At 42.5% G+C, this 25,369-nt stretch overlaps 1 protein-coding gene across 2 annotated transcripts in view; it reads right to left on the bottom strand.

Moving 5' to 3' along the window:
- The window catches only part of dock8 (dedicator of cytokinesis 8), a 50,312-nt gene that overhangs the window by 22,716 nt on the left and 2,227 nt on the right, over positions 1 to 25,369 (bottom strand). The window contains exons 2-22 of one of the 2 annotated variants that reach the window (XM_084024433.1): positions 20,085 to 20,184; positions 15,641 to 15,816; positions 15,034 to 15,105; positions 14,398 to 14,506; positions 10,748 to 10,957; positions 9,839 to 9,924; positions 9,126 to 9,192; positions 5,234 to 5,383; positions 4,859 to 4,939; positions 4,552 to 4,714; positions 4,294 to 4,430; positions 3,944 to 4,037; positions 3,449 to 3,611; positions 2,572 to 2,689; positions 2,154 to 2,224; positions 1,899 to 2,043; positions 1,594 to 1,695; positions 1,390 to 1,485; positions 1,006 to 1,240; positions 506 to 670; positions 207 to 382 (exon numbers count right to left, since the gene is read on the bottom strand). In XM_084024433.1, the coding sequence (XP_083880559.1) occupies positions 207 to 382; positions 506 to 670; positions 1,006 to 1,240; positions 1,390 to 1,485; positions 1,594 to 1,695; positions 1,899 to 2,043; positions 2,154 to 2,224; positions 2,572 to 2,689; positions 3,449 to 3,611; positions 3,944 to 4,037; positions 4,294 to 4,430; positions 4,552 to 4,714; positions 4,859 to 4,939; positions 5,234 to 5,383; positions 9,126 to 9,192; positions 9,839 to 9,924; positions 10,748 to 10,957; positions 14,398 to 14,506; positions 15,034 to 15,105; positions 15,641 to 15,816; positions 20,085 to 20,184 (2,716 nt within the window). Of the gene's footprint in view, positions 1 to 206; positions 383 to 505; positions 671 to 1,005; positions 1,241 to 1,389; positions 1,486 to 1,593; positions 1,696 to 1,898; positions 2,044 to 2,153; positions 2,225 to 2,571; positions 2,690 to 3,448; positions 3,612 to 3,943; positions 4,038 to 4,293; positions 4,431 to 4,551; positions 4,715 to 4,858; positions 4,940 to 5,233; positions 5,384 to 9,125; positions 9,193 to 9,838; positions 9,925 to 10,747; positions 10,958 to 14,397; positions 14,507 to 15,033; positions 15,106 to 15,640; positions 15,817 to 18,054; positions 18,315 to 20,084; positions 20,185 to 25,369 lie in introns of those variants that run through there. The other variant, XM_084024434.1, reaches the window with a different exon arrangement.

The raw sequence follows: 25,369 nt of genomic DNA, 5'->3' as shown, positions 1-25,369 counted from the left end.
AAATAGGGACTTTCAGTGAAAATTGTGGAAATTAACTAAGTGCTAAGTGTACATTATGCACCAGTATTTTCTGGCAGCCACAAAACTACCCAAATGTAGTTTAATTTATCAGACACTAAACTTTATTTAAGTTAACTGCAAATCAAGGTTTCATACGGTCTTACACAGAGATTCGGGGAGATTTGGTTTGGAAAAACCCTCTGTACCTTGGCAGAGAGGATGCTTTTGACCTCAGCATCTTCAGCAGAGGTGTGTGGAGCAGGAATGTCAGGATTACTGCTGCTGCGGATTCTGGAATTGAGAAGCATAGAGCCGACTGTGGCTGCTGTGGCCCGACCCATGGTGCTGTAACGGCTCTCTGCAGATGGTACACCCCCTGAATCTGAACACAGGCCCATGGACACGCAAAAAATAATACATTACATAAAATAATTACAGTAACTGTAATCAAAGTAAAATTACAAAAAATTGTCAAATTCATATTTAAAAATCATGATGTCAATACCTGCAGACTGCAGGTCTCGAGGGGGATCAGGCAGACGAAACACCCAGTAAAGGTAGGTCGCCAAGAGGCTGTTCCTACCCTGCTGGTCCCTGACCAGCTCTTGACTGTTATGAAGACTGTTGACAATAGACACCACTGATTCGAAGGCTATCTGGGCCAAATTGGCTGTAGGACAAAGACAAACATGCGCAGTGTTAGAGCAATTCATATCAATAACAGAATATGAATTTTCATGAATGTATCACATTTTATGCAGCAGACTAAATGACAAGCCTAACACATTGACAAACGATAAGAATAAAAATAATTATTAACCGAAACCCTACAATCAATGTTTGTACCCATTACAATTTCCTTAAAAGAAATTAAAATGTTGTTTTTGAACAACAGTACTTGGTCAGACAATGTCACTATTACTCAGCTTTAGAATATGCGTACATGTGCAACAAGAAAGTTCCCAAAATGTGTGAGGTGTCATTTTTTTCAAGCCAGCTCCTCACCGGTCTGGCCGGCGATGACCATGGGCTGCATGATGAGAGTGAAGAGTTTATCCAGCACCAGATGGAGGAAGAGGACCAGGGGCTCCAAACTGGAGGAGGACAGGGAGATGATGCTGAGCTTCAGCTCATGTTCCAGCTTGTTCTCTGGAATCTTCTCCTCCCTGACCCGCAGCGGGAATGTCGCTCCCCCCTCCAGGGCATGGCAGAGGGTGAAGAAACGCTCCAGGTGGTTGTCCTGGTGTTGTGAGGGAAGAAGTGACAGGGGAACCATAACATAGATTAGTGAGATTCAAAGAAGCAAGTGTTATAAGATGGGTTGCATGTAACGCTCCAGTGGACACTTGTCAGAGAGTTGCTGTGTTTGTATGTCCGACCACTACTCACCTGGGAGTGTACGGATGACACGGCCTGGACTTCGAGGTTGAAAAGGCCTTTGTGACTTTCCATCCACTTGACTGGAGGGGTCTGGGAAGGAAGCTTCTACACGACAAAGACACAGAAAATAAAACTGTGTGACTTCCATGTCTGTGTTCACTCTTTAATATGTCTAGAGCTTTCTTAAAAACACACACACACACACATCTTTACCTCAGGCGTGTGCAGTGAATAGTTGACAGGTAGTCGCTCCAAAACAATGGGCAGACAGAACTGACCAGTCTGTAGTCGGTCACTATTCACTATCGGCAGCCACTATATGGGAACAAAAATCCAACAATCAGTACGTCATTTAATCAACTTCAACATCTGAAAATGTTCTACGTAGTAGATTTGGAAAAGAAAACGTTGTTTTATTATTATATGAATTAATTTGCACCCTATAGCATCTCATTTAATGCGTGCACTCTGCATGTACATTTAGGAATAAGGCTGGAGAGTAAAGGTCAAAATCTCACAGAGTATCCGATGAGCGTCTCACAGCTGCCACTCTGGTTCTGTTTCTGCTGGCAGCTGATGTGGTAGAAGGTGAACAGCAAGTGATGTCTCTCGGTCAGGTGGGCTGGAAGAGCCAGCTTCACCTCCTCATAGAAGTCTGGGGACCTGCATACGAAAGGTATGGGTGAGGATGGAGGCGGAGCTAAACGGACTGTTTTTATGACAAAAAGAAGCAATGACAAACAGTATAATGTGCCTCAATAGTGTGTACTTGCTTGTTATGGTAGGTTACAGAGGTGTAGACTTCCTGTAAAAATTCAGGGCCAGTTGATTTTCCAAAAATGACCTGAGAATGTACAAGGAGGAAAAAGAAAAATAAAGATGACGCACTAGAGCATCTCAGACTACAACAAATGGTTGGCACGCCTTCCCCCTCCCTTCTCATTCTCAGCAAGGTGTTGTGAAACACAGAGAACACAACAACAGGATAAACAAGGGAATGAACGAGGATGTACATCTCTGTTATTCTTTCACTTAGAATATTGACTTTTAAAGTCTTTAGTTACGAGCACTAACATGCATGCACGGCCGGCCCAGCTACCAAAACAGAGAACAGAGAAGCTCAGATTAAGACACACAGCAACAACACCATATCATACGTTGTGGTCACATATTAAAAACGGCAGCACTCACTGGAAGGGAGCAGGCGGGGTCCTCTCCGCTCATAAACTGCATTTTGATGGTGATGTTTCTCGCCGATGTAAGCCGGTTGACAAAGTTCAGCCTCTGGGGGTAGACATAGAGCAGGTTCCTGCATCGACATAGGGAGAAAGAGTGCCAAGTTGACTCCCTGTTTAATTAATACTCGAAAAAAATTATGCAAAAGCCTTCTATATATAAAATGAAGAAGTTCCAATGTACAGCACTAGATGGCACTATCTATGCAGCAACATCTCGGTCGTAAATCATTTACTGTGACCGGTTTTAATGCAACACTATAATCTGTTGAAACCTGGAATACAGGGAAATCAAAATGCATGCAATTACCACGCAGGGTACCTGTTCACATATGACGTTACTAAGGTTCGTGTCACGCAAAACCACTTTAGAATTGAGTGTTGTTTAAAGCTCTGCTCTCACAGGTTGCCTCCTTATTGTCGCCACTCTGAGGCAAATTAACAGGTAGCCTGGATGCAAAGGCCTAAAAATAGGCACAACACTAAGAGGAGCAAAGCTGCGTCAGCTCTTGAGTGACGAGTGCAGCACATGTTCATGTCGCCTCTAGACTTTCAGGAAATAAAGGCAGAACCAAACATGTTTATGCCTCAGGCTATAAAACATTTGTTTCTCAAAATCTTGTTTGTATTTCTTCCTGTTGAGGTGAAAATAGTTTCCCTTCTCTCTGACAAACAAAGTATGAATCTTATAAACAACATTTTGATTACAAAAATAATCACCTTCCTTCCACTGTGTTGACTAGCTATGGATGAAGAAATACCATTTCTAAAAGTGTTACCACTGTAAAAGGAGTGTGAGATCATTCAGTTATGAGTTCCACCCAATAACCCACCTGTAAATGTTGTGAGGGACGTAAACCTCACTGGATGGGAACTCCAGCACTTCTTTGATTGGCCGAATGTTCTTCTCAGCCACGGGTATCAGAGGGATGAGCTCAGTGGACAAACATGCCAGTGGTGTGTCATGAACTGGAGACATGTCCAGTTTTATGGAACCTGGAAGACACAACATGAGTCAAATTATTAAATTCCTGGGACCTGCATATGCACTACACTGCATGCATCATATGGTATCACGTTGTGTCATTTTAGGACAGGAATGGTTCTAGATTTGGGGGAAATATGTGTGTGACTTTTCTCATTGATAAGTCCTTGTCCCATCTTTGTGCTAAGATAAGCTTCACATGAAAATACATGAAAATAGCATCAATCTTCTCCATTATCAGCAAGAAAGTAAATAAACCTGATTGTCATAATGTCAAACTGTCCCCCCAATTAACAAAATAAAATCTCAGAAATGAGGGTTTCGATGTGATGAGAGAGATGACCTGATATTGTCCTGACTCTCCTGTGTGGAGTCGAGGTTTTCTTGATCTCAGACAAGAACTTGAGCAAATCCTCATCACTCAAACGATCTCCCTCCTGAGAGACAGACACACACACACACACACAAACACACAAACACAGAAGAAACACACAAAGAATTTCACTGAAAATGGTGCCAAGAAGCAAAATAATGCCTCAGAATATGTTAGAATAAAAAACAAACATAGATGCAGCCTTTGTTTATTTAATCAAAGAGTGAGACAAGGCCAGCCTGTAAACACAAGCTTGTCTGTCTACTACACTGTATCTCGCATCTCAAGGAAATAACAGTTTGTTTGAGTGGCTGTCCGACCTGTTTGAAGATGGTGCTGATCGTGATGGTAGCAGGTTTGAAGGCAGAAACGTTGAAAAACTGATCATCAATGGTGTTATAACGTTCAGAATTCCTCCTGGGAAGCTGTGCCCTCCGGTCAATGCTGCTGGATTTCCCTGGAAGAACACACATGCACATGAATGTCATCACACACATGCACACGCACAAGCACATGCACATGCACATGAATTTCATCACGCACACGTACACCATACACACACACACACACACACACACCTCCTTTTAAACTGTCAGAGTCTGTGACGTCCCGGTCTAGCGTAGCCGTGGAGATGACTTCCATGATATTAACGGTTGCCCAGGCAAACGGCATGCGATATCGACCGAGCCGGTTGCAGAATGTCTCCGCCTGACCTCGCAGCTTCTCAAGCTTGTCCTTGTTCTGAAAGACCAAAAGCAAAGTTATGTTATTCTTCAAATTTAACACGTCAAAACAATGCCTTCCTTTTCAGGGATGTAGCGTGATAACAGCAAATGATTAAATGATTAAAGGTATCGACGGTTCAGTGAATAACGGCCACATTACTTTTGCAGAGTCACATTCCCTCAGTGTCATATAGGGGTCAGCACAGTCACCGATCTCTCCCTGCTGCAGGACCTTTTCGATCTAAAACAAACACACAGGAAGTCCATGAGCCATCAGAGCGGCCCATGAGCCATCAGAGCGGCTCAGCATAATCAAACAAACAAAACATCCACAGTTTGTTGGCAACGGTGCAGTCACATGTCCAAGAGCAAGAGATACGAAGGCAGGATTGAATACAATTACAGGGTATATAAAACCCATTTGGGAGAAGGACTAAGTTATTTAAAGCCAGGAGGAAAATAGCCAGAATCCTGTTATTTCTGCCATATACTGTTCTTAGCATTTCTTCATAGGTGCTATGGATTTCATTATTACCTTGATGACCAGGTAGATATCTGGGGAAGGGTAGGTGATGGAGAAGATGGCAGATCTGGCCAGGGTGGAATGATCCACGTGTGGAGTATGAGGTTTCAGGATGTTTTTAAACTGTTCCGAGTTCAGATCACAGTAGAAGTTCTCTGATATCTGGGGGTAGACAACATTTGAAACGTTTAATCATCCATTTTTGTTTGAAAAACAAACAAAAAAAGATGTCCAATTAGGGGTTGATCTTTTCTTTACCATATATTAAGTAAATAGAGAAAACAAAAATTGAAATCTGGCCCACGGTGCATTACGTAGTGTTCCACCCGCCCTCCTAATGACCTCAGGCTAGGAACACAGCCATATGTCCTGGTCTGGTCTGGCGTGTGTCACATGATTATTTTCACTGGAAAGCCATAAAACATTCGCCTTCATTCTGCTCGTCCCATAGGACCTCCGTTGCACTGACCACACCAGAGCAGACTTCTAGGTCAGCCAAACCTTCTTGATTCTTTAACTCCTAAAGACAGTAACTGTGATCAGATTACAAACTCAGACAAAATGATTTTGTAAAAAAAGTGATCCAATAAGCCAGGAAGCCAAACTCCTGTGCAGATTTTGTGACAGAAAAAGACTCCGGTCACATCAACAACAGGCACGCTTACTGTGAGGAGTCCCACCTCTTCCTGACACATGACTTCTTGGAATCAGGAAATCGCTTCTCAATAATGAAAACCACCTGACTTAAACTCCATATGATGCTTCATACTCTCGTGAAACAATTCGAAAATTTGGATTACACAAGGAATGTAACAGCCCTTTTTTTTTTCTACATGACATATTTGTTGGACCACAGAGGCTTTGTGTGCAACACACACTGTTTGAGAGTAAATGCTGAACGTTTCCTAATGCAACTCTGTAGCCAGATGTGCCGTGTCGCAAGACCCCTTTCACAACTCTTCTTAAAAAAGGTGAACGAGTCAGGTGAATGCACATGTTTTTGCACAGCCATTGCTGCTTTCTCAAAAACATTCGCCAACATGTGGATGAGGAATGTCATGTAAAGTATCTCTCATACATTTTTGTTTATTTGCATGGATATGATCCCATAAGTAGGCCACTTGTTGTGTCAACCCCTGTGTCTGTACCTTGGCTGATGGACCAGAGAGGCATGATTAATAACTAGAGTATTATGTGGAATTATAGGAACATCTGGTGCACATTCCACAGATGTGAAACAACAAAAATGACAGATCAACACAATTACCATGAGATACAGAGACGACAGGCAGGGGTGCAGGGGAAGAGTGAGGAAAATAAGGCAAAAGGGGTAGCAGAAATGTGGAAGAATAGAAAATATACTCTGGAGGAGACAGAGGAAAGGAAAGAAGTGAAGAGAAGAGCGTGATAGTAGAGTTGTAGAAAGGGTTTGAGGATAAATGGGTCAGCAGCAAATGCTTCACAGTTCCACTACAATTAAATCGAACTGATAAAACAAGCATGGCAGTTTCTCCTTCGCTCAAGACAGAGAAACATTTCATAGCTTTTTAACAGTCTGGATCTGTCTCCGCTCAATGTAACAGGATGTCGTTTAAACCTCCGCAAGGACACTCTAACACATGATGAAATGATTCATCTTAAGTACAATATGTCGCGGCAATGTGACACTTTTATGGACTGATTCGACACTACACTCTTTGACATATTTGGCAAAATATGGAGCATTAAATGGCCCCATCTCACTCTGAGGGGCATCTTAGAGCCGTCAGTCCTGTAGAACAAGCAGCTGGGCAGCGCCGAGAAGAGGACAAGGCCAGTGGCTAAAACCAGTGGCGTGCACAGACATTTTGGGGGGCAGGTGCTCAGTGAAAAATAAGGGCACTTTATGCGGCATGTAGAACTGACGGCTGCCTTATTATAGCAGTGTGAGATTTAAAAAATAAATAAACATTACAGGCACATGTTGAACGTTATATGCTATTGTTTTATTTCCCACAGAGCTGCTCCCCTGGGCTGCCTGCTGTAGCTCCCTTTATTTTTCCCTTCTTATCCTCTCCTTTCTAGGCATTATGCTGCAATTGGTAAATAAAAAGAGACCAACAATATATATAAGACTGTTTGGTTATATTTCAACAAGGCACAGGGCTACTTTTTCTGCAGGCAATTGGGTATTGCCTGTTTGTCATTTAGCAAATAAATAACTGCAAGTGTTAATTATGTAGGCCTAGCCTAATGTAAACCTACACAATAGCCTACTAAATATTCGTCTTAAGTAAGTATACAGATAGATTCACATGCTGTAGGATACCAATGACAAACTCTACTGGTGGTCATCATCATGTCATCATTACTGATTTTGGGTAGCGTCTAGCTTGTTAAGCAGGTGAGCAGCCAATAATTTATGCCCAGCTGTGTGGCGTTGAGACTGGCTACTTCACAACAGAGACAAATAAATGCAAGTTGCAGCTTGGCAACTGAGGCGCGTTCACACTGCTTTTATTTTGAAAATTGACCGGATTGTCTCGTGTTTCTTTGTGTGAAAAAAACGAACTTTCAAAAGGGCACTTGCTTGGTCCAGAGGGCAAGGGCAGGTGCTTTAGCACCACCTAGTGTCTACCTGTGCACGCCACTGGCTAAAACCCTGTCTCATTTGAGATATATATATATATATATGAGCCCTTAAGTATAAACTAAATCCTTCCTGCCCCTTCATCCAAAAAAAAGAGTATCCAGCTGTGTAAATCCACAGAAAACATACAAACAGCCACGGCTCAAAATTGTTGACTGGGAAAATATGTCAGCGTTAGTAGTTATAGAACCAAAACACGACGACCCCCCGGACAACAAATACATGAGGACGATGAGACGTAGAATCTGGTAGATTACACTGATCCGTCACTGCCACGCTGACTGCCAAAAGAAACTACGAGACCTCCCCGCATCAACACATGACACGCAACGCCACCACGGAGCAAGTCCGGGGAAGACAACAGAAACACAATAACTTAGATACAGTATGTGGAACACAACACAACCACACCTAAGAGGGTTGATTCAATCACAGGTATCGTTGTTCTATTGATTATCAACGTCATCAAACACACTAACTAGACTTCCCTGTTAACATTCAGTCAGAGTCAGAGGGTTTACTTGTGACCAGTGCTCCTCTCTGGTAATGATGTTTTCTCTATTTCACATAGACTGTGGGTCGAAGTGACTCACACTTAGCCTTGTATTCTTTGGTAATTGGACTGACATTTCTCTGACTCTTTTATCCAAAGTGCTTTACAATTTTCCTCTCATGCACCCATTTGTACACACATGTCTGGCACAACTATTACAACCTCAACATTGATCTTTGAACCTCCATTATGAAAATGGCAAATTATATATACATTTGACAGAGCATTCTGGGCCCTTCTGAGCCTTCAGCTGATCATGACTTTTTAGAAGACAAGTTTAATGGTGACAGCAGAGCAGACTGATATTTTTTTTATATATCATTTGGTTACAGTTTTTACACAGATTGTGCCTTTAATGAGAAACACCTTAGTTGTGATTTTCCATTGTTGCTGTCAGAATTATTGCTGCGTCAATAACAAACACCAAAACCATTTAATGTTATAAAGGTAAAGAGTCTCAAAAACACAGAACCTGTGGTCCCAACGGGGCCAAACTCCAACTGAGAGACAATCCGACTGTCTCTACAACAAACACACATAATGAGCCTCCCCAAACCAGCACTTACTGCAGTGCTATTCTACTGTAAGTGGATGTAATTGGGTCCTATCCTTGTAACGCATGTGGCAAGGTGAACATGTTACACAAGTTTCCAGGACATAAGTTATAACGTGCTTGTAGTCAACATGACAAATTAGAAGGACGACTGTGAAGCAATTCTTACCTTTTTCTTCTCTTTCAGGTCATACAAGGCCATAGAGGCAAATAAGGGTTCTACGTCGATCTCAAACCTATGAAGCCGAGGAGGAAAAGGAAATTGGTATCACATAATAGCAAGAGAAACAAATATTTAACATATGCAACATCAGTACTGTACTTAGATCCTATTCTATTCCTGCAGATTATTGTTGTAGAAAATGTGCTACAGTAAGTGATAACATGTTTGAACTGAGGGTTAAAGGATAGGGGGGGTGACGTTGCCAAACCACTGCAAGCTGAGAAATGAGTTCAACGAAAACATTTGGCAGCTTTATGGGTTGCAAGAAGGACCAGCGAGATCAAACTCCTACGTGTATATGTGCAGTTTTTTTTTCGTATGTTGTGTGTGTGTGTGACAAATCCCACAGAGAGAGGGAGGGACAGTGAGGAACAACAGCTACTACACAACACAGCAGTCCTCCGCCCTCCCACACTGCACCGTCCATCACGTGGACCACAAGCCTTCTTGAAACCATGACTTAAGTCGTGATCCGACGTGACAAACAAGAACGCACTGTGTGTTAAATGCTAACAAAAGGTCATTTACATGAACTAGTGGGTGTTGGAATCATGTCACTTTAACACAGCTAACTGTTGGTTCCTTGTCAAACGTAAGGCAGCTGTTTAACCCCCCCCCCCCTACTCCCTCCTACAGTATTATGAAAATGTATGACATACTTGATGGCCTGGCATCGGATCAGGATGCGGTCTCCAGTGTGTTCTTTGGGGCAGTCAGGGATGGGCCGGATCTCCACTGCATCTTCCTGGAATACAACAAAAGAGAAGGCTTTCAAACCATGCAAAGAGAAATGGAGGATATGTTACATTTGGAGGAGATTGAGGATTTTAAATAAGATTCACTGCTGGTAAAAAAAAAATAATAAAAAAATTAAACTACAGAACTATTCTTCAAGCGTTAACAACGTATAGAATTAAATCCATTTACAGGCAAGAAAGTGTAAACTGGTGATGCTTTTTATATATTTGGTTACATTGTGGTTGTGTACCCAAACAAACTCTTTTTTTTCAAGGCTTTTTGTATGTGTACTTTTCTGTACTATTAAGTCCATTTTTATAGGGGGCAGAGAGAGAGTTTTCAGAATAGATTAATCTGCAGTTTTTTTTAAACATCCCAGAGCTCACCAACAGTACAAAATTCAATGATATTCAGTGAACTATCGCATAGCACCAAGAAAAAGTGCAAAACCTCTCTATTTTCAAAGAAAGTTAATTGATTTCCAACAGTCTCAGATTCCTTAAAGTTTTTATTTAAAAGAAAATCAAGTAATAATTTAAAAAGAAGGATTGTAATGTTGATGACTGTTAAAACATTATCACATGTCTCATGAATATTTATTGATTCTATATAATAAAACCAGAGACGAACTCTGGAAACATTTGGGGAATAAAGCTTGGTATACTGACGAGATGAACCATTATTGTGTTGAAGCTCATATTAGTCTACATCTTCATATGTATGCTTTTTCAAGAAGGGACAGACAAACCCTGGCCCACTTGGTTCCCATATCCATTCATACACTAATATACTATTACAGCACACAAGTACCAACTCTCTCTATATCTCACCTCGTCGGCCGGCGGGTACAGAGCAAACAGCTCGGGGTGCCTGTTCGCATGCCGTGCCTCCTGGTTGAAGCGATCCAGCTCCTCATGGTTGCTGAAGGCCAGCAGACCCTCCACTCTCTGGTCCGGGGTCAAACATCGCAAGTTAAAATCGTTGGAGGTCAGCGTGCGGCCAGAGTCATTACTCAGCCCCGCTAGTATTGGAGACTTGACCTGGGGCAAAGAAAGAAAGAGGTTGGAGGTAGGGGACAACAGAGAGAATAGGATGGGGGGGGAGATGGGGCAATAAGAGAGAAACAAAGGATGAGCAAAATAAGGGGGGTATTACTGCAGAATATCCAGAGGGATGTTATTAAGAGAGACATCAAAGAAAATGGGGTGCAGGGTACGGAATACTATATTGGAAATGTGGACAAAGCCTGTTCTTCCTCCGTTTAAACTGTATCATTTGAATGGAGTCTGAGTAAACAGGGGGAAAGTAGCTGTATTGTTCAGCTTTGAATCTCCCAAATTCCAAAATCCATCTAAATTAAAATTCATTGCAGCAAAATGTCAACTCTGTAATTCCACGGCATTTCATGAACGTCGACAACATTCGCTACATTTTAAAACGCCGCCTCCATGGTCGTGTTGTCAGCAGACACAACAAACAGCTAACAGGCATTCACCCAGTCTAGACTGTTTCTGTTTTGGCCTGGAGACGATGACAGTCTCTTGTGTGTTTTTGCCTGATCGAGGCTTGCTCAAAGTGGAGTACACACATCGCTTATGTTTATTTTCACTCCATGCTTAAGAGAGTGAAGCGACATTAGTCCTTCAACAGTCGGTGTTTCCGTCTATGATAAAAACGTGCATTTTAATTGCTGCATTCATAGTTATACACATAAACAAAAAGGCCACCGCAATGCAGGAAATAAGGCTGTTGAATTTTGTCATATAATAGCTTGGTATGACTGACTCGTGATATTGATGCATTGTATATAACATCCATTACTTATATAAGTTCTGTAATCAGAGATCTCGCTGAACCAGAGCCACAAAAGCCCCTGAAAACAAACCGGATAGATGCTACATATTTTTGACATCTGCCAGTAATAGCACATGCTAGTTGGACAAAAATGATCACCAGACAGAGGGTTAACCTAACTTAATATTGCAGTGTGGAAATGGAAATGTACCTCTCAGACGCCCTGAAGCCAGGGTGAATCAAGCATCAGTTATGCACAACAGACGTTTTCTGTTTTGCATAATTAAACATATTTATGTCGCCCTATGGCTTTTGATAGCTCCACCTTGTTATGTGCTGCTTTTGATTAGAAATATACAGCTTTCTTACATTCAGCTCCATGTATTGATACCAACAGCCTCTACCACCATATACAAATAAATCTAAGCTCATTACTCATATTAACAAAAAGCATCTTGGCTTTAAATCCTTCCACTTACAACCCTCCTTCGAGATGCAGGAAAAAGGGAAGCAGAGGACATTATCTCAAGTGTTATTTAACATATCTGCAGCTTGTAAGAACCTATCATTCCCCGTTAGAGATAAATAGTCATTAAACCATATTAATGCTAACTGATTGGAGGTCTCTCAGGCACCATTTGGAATTACTCAGCCTCAGCTACAGGGCAGTGCATAGCCTCACTGCACTCGTTCTACACCCTCCTTGTCTCTTTCATTCCCGTCATCCATCAATCTCAGATCCCCACTCTCAAACCACTGGCAAGGACTGACCGAGCTTCCACCCTGGTGAAGCTTCATCATGTCGGGGCGACGAGGGGACCTTTACACCCCGATCCCCTGGCTATTGCTGAGCCATACTGGAGCATGGGAGATTCTTATTATACCCATTAAGCGCTGAGGGACAATGGCGCTGTTCTTTCGCTCTCTTCCCCTCCCTGTCACTCTCTTTCTGGCATGTAGCTCATGGGAAGCCCGCTGCAGTAATAAGGGCCTTTTGGTTTGGGTGATTAACCAGAATTGGCAAGGATGGGTTGACAGGAGGGGGGGGGAGGGGGTCTGGCTGGTGGTGAAGGCTGGGAGTGGCCCTGACTGGGAATTGGATTGGCTGGGACTCCTGATGCTGGAAGTGAGGGATTTGGCCACTATGAGACAAAAGAGCTCGAGAGAGAGGGAAGTGAGGGAGGATGGGAACTTGGCCCCGAAATAATGTCAGTGGACTACTGAGGCAGGGATCCATGATGAAAGTTAAAGCATGCAGACATAAGCAACCGATGTGAAGAATGTGCAAAGTAGAATATAAAGAAATGAATACCACATATTTAACCAGAAAATCTCTCTAACTGTCTAGCCAAACACGTAGAGATGACAAGGGTTTGAATATTCAGGTTTAGTTCTGTGCAGTAAGTACACATGAAAACCACTGGCGCAGTGGAAAGAGTGATAGGCGTAACAAAACACTGGTGTGTGCACTATTAAAGCACCCCAGTCTCCCACACCACCCTCACATTTCACATCCATTATTGTGGTCTCATCAGCCTTGATCAGTGTGGACGACCATACTGCTCTCACTGCATGGCTTTCCAGAAAATACTTTAACTAAGTGCATTCAAAAAAGCTTTTTTGAAAATTGCCTTATTTGCTTTCTTGCCAATATTTTAATGACAGGATTTGTACCAATCTCATGGCTGTGTGTAAAGTATAGAGAAGGGAGACAATTACCAGCTCTAAAGCTCTCTAATTAATAATAACTTTTTTTTTTTTGTTATGTGGCTTGTGTCTTAGCCATTAGGCTCCCATGGCGTACCACACACTATTCCGTTCGCACAATCCGTAAACAGACAAGAGACAGAAGATGCTAATTTGTAATCTACCTAAATTAAATCTACCTAGATAAAATCATCCCCTAGTGGCTCCATCTTCACCTAAGAGCGATTCTGTTTTAAGGGCAAATAAGAGCAGCAAAAAATCTAACTATTTCTTTACACTTGGACTCTGCAAGGGGCGGCTGTGGCTCATAGAGTGAGTTGAATCTGAGGGTCGGTAGTTCGGTGGTTCCATTCCCGTCTCCTCCAACATGCACGTCTGCATGCCGAAGTGTCCTTGGGCAAGATAACTGAACCCCAAATTGCCCCTGAAGGCTGTGCCCTCGGCGTGTGAATGTGCATGAATGAGTAAGATAAGATTAGATCCTGATGGGGTTCCTCAGGCGCCTCCTCTGCCATCAGTGTATGAATGTACATGACATGCCCGTGGGATTCTGCACCATTGCACATTTTGCACTTTTTGCACTATGCACTTTTCACTATGTAAGGTTGTATGCTCCAACGGAATTTCATTGTTATTTATGGCAATGACAAATAAATGATTGATTGATTGATTGATTGATTGATTGATTGATTGATTGAATGCGTGTGTGAATGGTTAAATGTAGACTGAATGTACTGTAAAGCGCCTTGAGAAGCCGAAAAGACTAGAAAAGTCTCGGAAATGTCATGTTTTCTTGAGTTTGTTCTGACTTTAATGGGTCCTAAGACCTAAGGGTGCCTGGCCTAACAGGTTCAACATGGCCAATTCCACATGGAGACTTAGATCTGAGAAGTAACGGTGCTGATGCACATCAGCATAGTGATCCAACAGCAGCAAGACAAACAGTCAGAGGGGGACTGTGTGTGTTTGTGTTTCTTACTGGCTTCTTCTGGTTGTCTGGCTCAACGTCGGACTCAAAAGTCTGTTTCCGAAGGAGTTTGTGTAGGCCTTCTCGCTCCGAATACGCACTCCAGCCATCGCCCTGGCACCTTCTCACACACACACACACACACACACACACACACACACACACACACACACACACACACACACACACACACACACACACACACACACACACACACACACACACACACACACACACAGAGAGAGAGAACATGCATGTTTACAACTGATTCGACTCTGCACAGAAGCCTTATGCAACCTAGTGCGTACACGGTGTTTGTGGTTGTTGCATGTGAATGTGTGTGTGAGGGAGAGATAGAGCGAGCACTACAATGTATCAGACAGGAGATCCTCCTTTTTCCTGTTTCACAGACACATGTACCTTCTCAGACAGCTGGCACCTGCTGCACAGTGTGACGGCTCTGTTGATAAAATACTGAAGCTTGGAGCACATCTAGTTTTCCATTTCCAAATTGTAAACTCCCAAAATAGATCACTTTTCTGTCATTTTAAGGTATCTGTGGAGATATCTACGCAAGAACATCTGCTACATCAGAGAGGCCTGAACACTCACACTGTAACTCTTGTGTTTCTGTAGGAGGCAATTTACCTTCTAGAGACCAAAAGCCACGGCTGAATGTAACTCTTGACGCAGTCTCTCACATGTGGATCCAAATCCAGTCTGCAAAGAGAGGGACGAGGAGGATAAGATGACAAGCATTCTCGTGCAAAAAACATTCACAGACAACTGAAAATGTTACATTCCTCCTCTATGTTAATCTATACTTTGTAGTCAAGGTGCCGGACTAGGGCACTCTCTCAATAAACTAAGATCTGTTGGCAAAACCTGAACACTGACAACATTGAAGGCATTTAAAAAAAAAAGGCTACTTATGGCACCTGCATATATTCTTTAAAAATCTGCCTACCGGTATTAGCTTTATACACCTGATCCATGACTAAATAAAGAAAGTATTGTGCTTTATTAAACTCGTCTTTTATCAATGCATCTGATCTTCTGCCCTAGTTCTTTATTCCTAATCAAGTGATGTGATATTTTATTTCTGTTCATCTTTTTGCCAACAAGCTTGCAAAAACTTTCAAAATTTCCAGTTTTTTTTAACCAAACAGTCAATTTGATTAAATGGGGGATTTCTTTTTAGTCAGAGTGTGTGGGTTTTCCCCCGTGGTGAATTGTCAGACATCCTGGGACCCACCCATTTTCAGGGACAGAGTGTCTAACAGTGCGACACTCCTTCTCCACCTGCTCCACCTTCAGGTCATCATCGGGGAAGTCTCCGAGTTCCTGCATCAGGGCCGAGTCTCCACTTCTTAACTGTGATATCAGGAATTCCTCCAGGTCCAAGGGCTCCACCGCCTCATACGACGGAGGCTGTAGAATGCAGGGATGGAGGAAGGGAACAGTGATGTCATGATGTGAGAAATGTATCAGGAGTAATAGTTGTGTAAGTGCAGTTCAGGGATCCTAACCGAATAGAGTAGAATATTAATTAATAACCATTTAATTAGCAGCGGTACGTTCAACATTCAAATAGTCCTTTATCTTGTTTTTAAAGTCTTCATGCTTAGTCTCATTGAAATCATATTATTCATTACAGTTTAATATGCATAATTACATAATAAGAATAAGTGAAAAATAATTAGATAATACATTAAAAGAAAAATAAGTCAAAGGTAGAGAAATACATTCACATTAGTAGAAATGTATCCATCTTCTCGGGTTTATCTTACATGCATATAAAATAATCCATAATCCTAAAGTGTTTCTGTCACACACATAAAGATGAGGGTGCAAATACCTTAAAAGCACTTTCACCAAAAACGGTGCAGGTTCGAGGAACGACCTACATAATTGGCACAGCTAACCGCGACTTAGTTCATTTGTTTTAGAAACAGGTTATACGTTAGACACGACAAACAACAAAAAAGACTAATTCTTTGTGAAAGCTTTCAGGTGATATGTGATGAGTCTGTACAGTCCAGAGTGCAGAAAGCACAGGAAAAGAAATGATAGGAAGGAGGTGGAACCAGACATGTTGAATCATGACTATTTTCTTATACCTCATACCAAAACACTGGAGCACACATAAATAGAAAGTGGAACAAAATGGCCTGAATAAGACAGCAAAGACTTTTTTTTTTCTTTGAATCTATTTTTAGACAGAAACTATCAGCCTCCAGCACTACAGCAGATCAAAGGCAGGGCTGTGATCACTTTTATGTACAGTGCAAACGGGCTGAAATTTCCATTTGGGTCTTGGAATCGGTACATATTGTTCAAATGATGAATGCGCACAAAGAGACAGATTCCCACTTGCACTTAGGGGAAGAACAGGCACACTTTTTATCATTGGCGAGAGCTCACAGGGGGAGAAAAAAACACGACTGATGTAACATACTGCTGGCTCCACAAACTGGGAACCTGCATGGAGCAGGTGCTTCAGTGAAAAGTGGCTGCAAACTGGGCAGACCTCCAGTCTGATTACAGTCGGCAGGCTGCGGCTGGTGTAGGCAAAATGCCTATACCAAAAAAGTTCTGGGGGCTTTTTAGGCAGGAAGCGTCTGCATGACAACGCGTGAAAGACCGAGTGTGTGTTCAGGAGAGGAAAAATACAGAGTGAACCCACCTACTGGCGTACACACTTACAGATCATTTGTACACGCAGATGCGATAACTGCAGCAGAAAGTTGAGTCATCGCTGTACTCATTTTTTTAAGTGCCGAGCAAATTCCATTTGCCTTCAGACATGTTTTTGCACATCAGTTCACCCTAAGGGCTATTTTTCTCTGCCGAGCACTCCAGCAAGTTGTACCACATGGGTTAGCATCAGCGTGCAACACAAGAAGCAAAGACTTCACCGGCAGCCAGATGGAACAACTGTATCATTATCATGTTAGATGACAGGCCTACGGTATAGATGAAAGCCTCGACTCCTCCTTTCTATAGAGGAGGTGTGAACTTTAACAGCGTCTCTTCAGTGGCAGCCTCCTCCATATGTGCATTTTCTCTGCCTCTCCGCCTCAAAGTTCAATCAATCATTGTTGCGTGGCCTCTTTTTGCATGGCCTCTTTTTCTTGTTTGAAACAAATGAATGCAAATTTATGCATGCCTCCGATCAATGCCTGCTGCTCCGTTCGAGTCGCGAGGGTAGCTCGCAAGAAGCAGTCTCTCCTTGGCAAATCAACAGCCAGGCTACTTTCTAAATACCGTATTAATGAGAAGGGAGTCGGTTTCTCCTGCAGGAAGAATTGCAATCTGCAGCGGAAGTTCTGTGCAGACACATGCAACACTACATGAATTGAGTAAACTTACTCAACCAATAAAAACAATAACTGCAATCACAATCGCAGCTGTATAAGAGTAACATTCATCCATTAAAAAAAAATATATATATATATTTATCCGCCAACATCACTGTTGTCAACGTGCATCGGCAAAGATGAGCTGTTAAAACAGACATGTAAAGAAGACATGATGAACAATGTTTGTCCAACACAAAGCCTCATTTGACCCGGGTCACAACATTTAACACGATCGAGTTAACCTATAACCTCACTCTAAAGTCTCACTAAAGAACAGCTGCGTTCATATGAGAGATTGGAGACTTACCCTGCTGAAAAACCCAACCGTGAAAAAAGGAAGCAACCAAAATGGCGCACTCCGGAAATGGGAACCTACAGTGTGCACCTACTGACACTGAATGCTTTTAGTTCAAACGATGCCACAACGCAGTGCACAGATCCTCCTTAAATCGCTCCCCATATTCCTAGAGGCATTGAACTCCAGTAGACCTGCGAGGAAACAAGCCGCGTCACCAAAGGTGGAAGAGATGTCTTCAGCCTTTAGTTCACGGTGAACCCACAAGAAGTTTTGACAGCAGTGTCGAGCACTCAGGCAAAGTGTGTTTGGCAGTTTAGAGCTGTACGGGGGAAACCACAAGACTTTAGAGGAAGTGACATCAAGCAAGTCGTCCCTCCATCAACCGGTGTTTCAACAGACAGGAACAGAAACTACAGACACACACACACACACATACACACGTGTATGCTGCTTATACACACACACACACACACACACACACACACACACACACACACACAGGCGTTGCACACACGTGTCTTTTCCTCTTAATCTCTCAATTCGTATAAGAAACCTACAACAACAATCAGTCAACATTCCTCATATTTAGGGACTAAAAATAGCCGAAGAGTAATAGAGAGGGAGAATTATGATAATCAACAAAATGGTCCTCCTCTCCTCCCTCCTCCTCCTCTAAACAAACATCCCTCCCTCATCCGTGTGCCAGACACGGCCGCTGAATAATGGGAAACTATCATCCCGGAGATTATAGCATTAAAGCCCCTCTCCCGCATTCCCAAATCCGGCCATATTAAAGATTTGCGTGTGTAAGCTGCAAGGTAAGCAGGCCCCATCCAGTGCCCATGAGCAGCCAAGGCACTGACCCATTTCCCAAGCAGGTTAGAGATTAAGAGTGCTGCATGCCACAAGCCGGGGTGGGATGGACGGTCCAAGTACTCCTCCTCCTCAAACCCTGTCAGCTGACGAGCTCAAGGATCATCACTGGGTAAGTGTCAAAGGGCTTCCGCTCAGTTAGCCGTGCACACAGATATGTCAGGAGACTTAGCGCCTGAGAGCTATAGAACATTTAAAATGGGAGAGAGAGGTAAGGGCAGCAGAGAGAGGAAAAAATGTGAGGGAATGACAGAAATAGAAAAAAAAAAGCAGGAAGACTGACAGTAGAACAGTTGAAACTGGGAGGCAGGGAGATAAGTTCAAGGGGTACCACAGACTAGGAGTGAAGAGGGAACAAATCCCTGCAAAGGATTATTGTGCATCGCTCTATCGGCCCGCTTAAGAGAGCAGGACTTACTCCAACTGTCTGCTAGGCTTCAACTGAAGAGACAAGAAAACAACCCGTCTAATGATATTCATTATTCAGCTCTCTGCCGAAACTTGGAGATACTAGGTTTGCTAAACCTGTTTAAAAATCAAAGATCAGGCAATGTCAGCCTAAAAAGTTCTCATCTCGTCTATTTCAATAGGAAGAAAGGCTCTCCCCCCAAAAAAAGGAAATCTCAGCTGTTTTTGCAGAAATGCAGACAGCTGTTTTTGTGAAAGCAGTAACTTATGTTGTGGCAGACAGTTCTATGATTCGAATTATAATCGTCGGGACAACACGCCGCACTGACTCAGACATTCTGAGAGCTAATGACAGCGAAGAGGAAGATATGCTTAGAGCCCTTTGGTGGCACAAACTCTAAAGCTGTGTGAGTGCAGTATTAGAGGAAACCACTCCACTGAGCTTAGTCACAGAATGTCTCCTTAACGAGCATCATATAACTAGTGAAGGGGTATATAGCCTTACCTTCTTAAACACACTTTTATAGCTATACATATTTTTTCATTTGCAAAGATTTCTGCAAAAACATGATGCATTGCTTACTTTCTTTACCTACTGTCACACAGTATAGCTCAAATGCAAATAACTCCTAACCCATTGTTTTCTAGTTGGCTGTGAATCCAATCAAAGCTACACATCCTGGATCATGCCATACATTCCGGGTAAAAATAGCTCAATTCCAAAAAGCTAACGTATCTGTTCGTAGAGAGGAACTCACCACAGTTAGGCACACCGAGGCCGAAGCGTTGGAGTTGGTTCGGCTGTGTTGAAGGCCATGGTTCCCACTGAAGTTCCGTCTGATCTCTGCAGAAGAGTGCCTGGAACGAAACGTGGAAACACATACGGATTCGTGAAGCTTTGTGTTCAGGAGGACATTCGTTACCACACCAGTGGTATCATATTTTGCGTGCTACTATCGTCATATCTACATCTACGTCTACCAACCACGTAAAGCTGTGGTGTTTGTACAATTCCACCAGTGTGGACGCACGGTATCGTAATGACAGATGCAACAGCAATTCCACCATTGTTCCTACTCGGATTAGTTTGAATTGGTCCGTCATGGTGATTCCATTCAAGTTATTGTTTGCTCTCTACAGAAGCACTCTCTGCTGGCTGTGTAGAGGCTTTGTCAGGCCAGCAGCTATACAGGCAGTGGAATAAATAGGGTGCTCTGATTTATGGGTCAGAAATCAACATGACATAGGAATGCAGCAGTGTTCAAAAATATTGGGTTGTCTGATGAGAATAGGCTGTATGCCTGTAACTCTCTCAGAAAAGAACACAGGATGACAAGAACAAAGCCAGTGTCCCAATTTGTTGTCCACATTTCATCTCTATGAGATGCTGAGCTTATACACCGTCCATTTCTTTGCAATTAATCCACCATATCATTTGAGCCCTACCAAACGGCACAATGCCTGCTTTATCCTCCGCTATTCAACGATGGAACGGCCAGGTTTGTGTGTATAAGCATGTGTTTGTGACCTCGAACAAAGAAATTCTTAGTCGGCTAACACATTAGTTGATTTAAACAACACATTTGTAAAACTTTTTTTCCCACAAAGACTCACACAAATGCACCACTCGAAATATGGTCTTTAGCAGAGATGTGGTCTTTCTTGTAATTAAGTCTTTCAGCATGCAAAGAAGCATGACAAAATGACTCATCATATAAGAAATCCTAGTGGCTAAGACCAAAACAACCCATTAGGCAACGGCAATGTTTGTGCATTGTTAAAACTACACATATGTGTATGTATTTCTGTATTTCTGTGTGAACAGGTGTCAAACAAACAGTACACTGTAACATTGCCAAAGAGGAGAGAGTTTCAGGGCAAAGACTCAAGTAAATGGGTCACATTCCCGCCTGCTTCCCCTGTGGTCGATCTCATGGGTTCATCAAGTCCCTGTAGACATTGTTACGACAGCCCTGTTACTAATTATCGCCACAAACCAATAAACGCCAGTGACATGGAGGAATGCCATCATGTCAAAACCACTGAGGCCGGAGAGTCAGAAGCATGTTGTTAAGTCTACGAGACAGCTTCATGCAAACATCTGAAAACAAATACCACGAAAGGTTGCGCAGAAACCCACGAATCACCAAACCAGTTCGCTTTCCAAGAATGAAAGCTGCTTAATATTTCATGTCAACACAAATGCGTTTCTGAGCACACAGAAGAATGCAAACCTCTATTTGAGTTTGGCTTTGGTGCACGTTCCGTTTACAACACTTTCCCGCCCCTCGTGTCGGTATTTTAACGCGCTGAGTCGATGCAATGACTGTATGCCAGGAAAGGTGAAGGCATGGGTGGGAGAGCAAGTATGCACATTTACACAAAGAGCAAAGTCCAGCAGCGCAGCACCGTTTTTATTCAAAACATAGCAAGTTCAATGGCATGCATTGCTGCAAATGGCACAAAAATAATTATCTGGTGAAGCATATTACAACACGCATGCAGGTAGATTTTCAGCCAGAGACACACAAAGAGGTTCGTTCTCAACTTTTACAGATTTATCAAAAGCAACCGCAGCTCTGTTATGCAATTCTAAATTGTGCAAAGGTCCCTGTTAACCTACATATTCCTCAACAACAACTTTACCCTCATATAACTCAGAGTAGTCTATAGCTTGATAAAGGAGCATGTGTTCACACATTTACTGAACACCTGCTGCTCAGTACAAGCTCTAAGCAGGTTTATTAAAGCAGTATTTATGCAATGGCACTTGGAATTTGATTGTTGAGGGCTCTTACATATATACCAACTTAAAGTCTCCTAAAACACCCACTTTTTACACTAATGTCTAAAGGGAATGTGCAATGTGTCAAATCACACATGTCCGTGGAGCTAAAAGGGTCTCTAGGTAAGAAACTAAAGCTCCAAATAGCTTCAGGCCAACACAAGGAATGACAGAGGTGCACCTCTCCAGGTATCTGGAGGGGAGTCATTGACATCGACAGTTATGACTTCTGCCTCTGACATCTGTTCGGTCAGACTCTTGCAGATTGTCTGGTGGGAGTACGGAGCTTGTACCCAAGGCAATTTAAACCCTGTAAAAACCTTGTCATAAGTTGACTTCAAAAGAAACTTGCCCTACCCTGTGTGCAGACTGAGCCCTCAGCCACTCCACCACAAACAGTGCCTTCTCTCTATATCTTTCATTGAGCCAAAGCTCAAAGCTCACGCATACCGACCCACACTATTACACAATACACAATGTATACAAGTGATATATTGGCGCATGCACACTCTGTCCACTCGCTTGCAAACACTGACATCAATCCAGGGCCAGTCTATAAAAGCACTAAGCAAGTAAAACAGTAATCAGCTGTTGCCTGCAGAGCCCCAGTAGACATTATTTTACCACTAGACAGCACATAGCATCTGATGTTCTCTTTAGCGGCCCTGTGTCTTGGCATCCTTTGTTACATCATTTTGGTGATTCCAGTGCAATGATGGAAAAAGCAGCTCTTCCCACAGGCCAACGTCTTGATAATAACTTTTTAGTGAAACCGCCTGAAGACTGAACAAGTTATGAACAGAGATGCAAAAGCTGCACGTTTCTTGACCGATTCTGGTTTTCCTTTTAACAATTCTATTTCTGCTGATTCCATTTTTCTTTCTGAGAACTATAATTCACAGCAAGGCTCCAGACTTCCAACCATCCCAAAGTGAGTGAAAACCTCCAAAAATTCTAAATGTTATTCTTTTACTTTCTTATTGTCATTTTCAGTGGTAATTTCCGTGAAACACACAATTCCAACGATTCGGAAATACATTATTGTATTTTTGTTAAATACTTGCTTTGATGAATTTTTTTTTTGCATTAGTAGTTTTATTTTTATATAATACAAGCTTCTTAGAGCTAGTGTTAGGAAGATAAATAAAAAGATATTGCCATGAAAACATCTTTAAACAAATGTATTTATTAAAGTTTCACACACGATTACATTTTAACACATCGGGATAATTTACTTTAGCCCAAAATTGAATTGAATAGAGCTTGAATGCACCATTATGCAAGTCGATGCGACCTCCGTTAACGTTGGCTGCGGTGCTAAAAAGAAATATGAAATATGAGACAGACAGGAAGTCAATCGATCTGCACATTTCTACAACAATACCTGCAATGCACTTAGCTGAGTGGACACAGAGATCAAGGTCACTTGTGAATAAAGGTCATGAAGACTGAATAAAAAAAGGCTCAGTGAAACATAGCAACACCATCATGTTCTAATACAGATCTGACCCCGTCTGTAGAAACAGCCGTTATTGAAGTTGACTGCTTTCGCCTTGGAAGCAGCTTCTGAGGTCTGTGCGTCTCATCAGGGCCACAGGACTTCATATCTCTGAGAATGACCAGCATGACATTCCCCGAGAGGCATATTATTCAACACCACTCGATGCTGTCCTTAAAATAAAATGTGAGCAGACCCAGCATTAGCCAATCAGTGTAGGCTGCAGGTTTTCTAAAAAAAAGAACCAGAGTCCTTTACTGGCAGTGCGGCCACCATAATCACAACATCATCTTTGTCATTTTCAAAGGTCAATCTTTATTACAACAGAGTAATAATGTGTTGTAATCAGGAAAATACACTTCAAAGAATCCGTGGTTCCACAATAAGGTCAGGGGAGGGTGGAATGTGATTACTAATCTTGATAACCTAATATCTCGGAATAACATAACTTCTTGTGCACATGTAAAGGTACCAGTTGTCATTAAGTAACATGCTTTGAGGCCCCGAGATCAAGAGATCAACACTGAATATCAACTGTCAAATGTCAACAAATGCTCCTCTTTGACATCAGACATGTTAATTGCTATTAAGAGATCATTTTCACAACACAAAACATGATGCCAATAATTACCAATTCCCTTTGTCTGTTTTTTTACATAGATATGAAGTGTAATTAGAATAGGTAATCAACACTGATGGCCCTCTTTAAATGCCTGCGACTAGGAAATTACACCAGACAGCAAATTCCAGCTACAAATCAAGGCTGATGACTACTTATTCCATTAGTTTATACAACTGGAAAATAAATACTTTGAGTGCTACGTCTGTAAAACCATCCAGGAATATATTAATGGTTTCCCTCGTGTCACACTGTTGAACTTCAAGGTGTGGAGTCAATAAATGTGAACAACATCCGCTGCTAAACTGTGATAATGACAGCTTAAAGGAGCATTTCTCTCTCTCTTCCTGAGACGAGTCACCCGAGGACAGAAGTCTCATTGTGGGCTCCACACAGCGAAAAACCCTTTTATCAACCCCGTCCTATAGAAAGAGGCTGGCCACTTATTTGTCACGTCACGCTGTCTGTGGCAGGCCTGCACTTGCTGTGTGTGCATATGGCGTGTTCCTGTCAGCACGTCTGGAATCACCGACCAAGCTTTCCTCGCATTGAATCCTGCTCTATGACTGCAGCTGTAATGCTTCTCCAGGCTAATCTCTAATTGTACTCATTATTATCTCCTCCTCATGACGTCCGTGACGTGACTCCCACCGAGAACAGCCGGGCAGTCTACAATTATCCCCGTTACCCTCATTATTATATAGTCAATCCACTAGTAGTGGGTGGCTCCTTCAGCTTACGTATTATAGTATAGTATATAGTATTATAAAACACACACACACACACACACAGGAGAGCAGAGAGTGGTGCGTGTTGTGTACATGACAAGGGGAGGGAAGCAGACCAGAGGGATGCCCCCACTGTGTGTCTCATACTATCATATGTCTCCAGACTTAATGGGTCTCGCTGCTATCAGCACAATCACGGACACAGCTTCCTGTCCAAAGGGAGGCACGCACAAACACAGCAGCCTTTTGGCTCCAAGACAGAAAAAAAAGTCACGGGAAGGAAACTTTAAACACAACTCGGAGTAGACTTTAACCGCAGGACAGGTCATTTGTCAAAAGTTCTATGAGCAGCTATGAGTCTTTTTTTTGACACCCCATCACTCGGTGGCCACGCCAGCAGCCACGGGGGTTAA

This window comes from Eutrigla gurnardus (assembly GCF_963514095.1).
Source record: "Eutrigla gurnardus genome assembly, chromosome: 13".
In the NCBI taxonomy this organism is placed as follows: domain Eukaryota; kingdom Metazoa; phylum Chordata; class Actinopteri; order Perciformes; family Triglidae; genus Eutrigla; species Eutrigla gurnardus.
Note: the sequence above shows the minus strand (reverse complement) of the source record. Positions and strands in the feature narration are given on the sequence as shown.